The 1739-nt window shown below is 38.8% G+C and overlaps 1 protein-coding gene across 1 annotated transcript; it reads right to left on the reverse strand.

Annotated features, from left to right (window-relative positions):
- Positions 1 to 748: 748 nt before the first annotated feature.
- LOC139143777 (histamine N-methyltransferase-like) lies at positions 749 to 1532 on the reverse strand. Its single transcript, XM_070714329.1, has 2 exons — positions 1437 to 1532; positions 749 to 1069 (listed from the first exon to the last, which is right to left on the reverse strand). Exons 1-2 carry the CDS (start codon positions 1530 to 1532, stop codon positions 749 to 751), a joined length of 417 nt encoding a protein of 138 aa, XP_070570430.1.
- Between the last annotated feature and the right edge of the window lie 207 nt (positions 1533 to 1739).

The following is a 1739-nucleotide window of genomic DNA, read 5'->3' on the forward strand; positions in this document are numbered from 1 at the left end:
GTAAAATAAAATGAAACTTTTATGCGGTAAAATGCCCTGTTAGTACTCAAATCTGATCGATTACTTTAATTGTAATGTGGCAAGGGGAATACGTCGGATCTTTAGTAAATGCAACATTTGTACTCTTAGGCAGACATGAACATTTCGCACTTTTGAAGTTTCGTTTAGGGGGAGGGGGAGGGGGTTTTGATCTAAACGAAGGAATTTCGTTTCTTGAACTTCTGCGACAATCTGAGACGGTCCCTTAGGAAAAGAGAGTCGCCGTAACTCTGTCCCTCGTTTGCTTCTTTTTACGATGTTTTAAAATTTTGCTGTCAAACTAAAATTATACCTAGAACTTGTTCGATGACAGTATGACAGTATGTTGTTAATGGCGGGAAGTTTGCTGAAGTTACCATAAAATGTACACTGTTCAATTTACCCGCGCATGCCCGTCCTTTCAAAAAGTGAACATGCATACAATGCAGCAAAAAGCTATCTTTCATTCTATGCATAAAATTCTAATACTATACGAGAAAATAGTAAATATATTCAAAGTCCGCAAATCACAAAGGTAGCAACAACCCATACCTCTTTCAGTACTTTCAACGAAAGACAATAAACAAAACCTGTGTTGATGTCTTGGAGTACTATAATTTATTTCAGTACCATGATAAGTGAGCAAAAAGGCAAAATATTAGCTGCTAAAAGACCGTATGATACAATCAACATCTGTCAAATATTTGTTGTCGTACGACATACGTTGAATTCATTTCTTTCTGATAACAATGGCTTGCAAATCATTCTTAAACATCAGCTGTCCGTCCCTGGTGACGGACGCCCGCTCACTGCGAAGGAAATCGAGTGTCTTATCAATCAGCTCATCGGAAGCGGTTTCTAGGAAACCCCCGCATTCCCTTATAGTGTCCAGGACAAGTTTGCCGCTCCTCGTCTTCTCCAGGCCGTCTTGAATCATCAGTAAAGACGGAATCTTCGTCACTGAATAGCTGAAGCCGAGTCTCTTCAAGATTTCGATGACGTCTTCGGCACTAGCGAAGGTGTGGCGATACACCGGTAGCATTCGAAAAGTCTGGTTGAAAGAAAACCAGGTGTCTGTGAAAAGATAGCACCAAAATGATGTACTTTATATTGTTGGCTGAGCTGTAAGAAAGCAGTATATGGTAACGATTATATAGGTCTTTGAGTAATCACAATTCTTAAAATGCAAACAATACTAGACTAATTCCGGAAATCACGCAATTAGATATACGTATGTGTACATCGTATGCATCTCTCTCTCTCTCTCTCTCTCTCTCTCTCTCTCTCTCTCTCTCTCTCTCTCTCTCTCTCTCTCTCTCTCTCTGTACAACAATACAACTGAATTGATGTATGTGTGTGGTTCACTAAAATGATCGCAACATTCATGCGAGGTTTACACACAATGTCGCCAATCTTACTTGAGATGTTCTATTGCCGGCAATCAGGTCACGAATTTCTTGTCCACCGTTACCAGGGAATGTTATAATGGTAGGAGAGGTAGGATTATATTCCATTTTACTATCAACCTTAGTAATAACAGATAATTCTTGGAATTGTCACGTCAATTCTTTAAATATTTTTAATTTTTAAATACCCCAAAGACAGTTGGAAGTACTTGCACTAGGAAAGTTTTCTGATCAGCAAATGAAATGATTACTGCCGTTTTGTTAGTCGGTGAATAAGTTTCAAGTTTGTTTTCTATTTCACCATGACGGTATAAA

Source organism: Ptychodera flava, chromosome 1 (assembly GCF_041260155.1).
Source record: "Ptychodera flava strain L36383 chromosome 1, AS_Pfla_20210202, whole genome shotgun sequence".
Lineage (NCBI taxonomy): Eukaryota > Metazoa > Hemichordata > Enteropneusta > Ptychoderidae > Ptychodera > Ptychodera flava.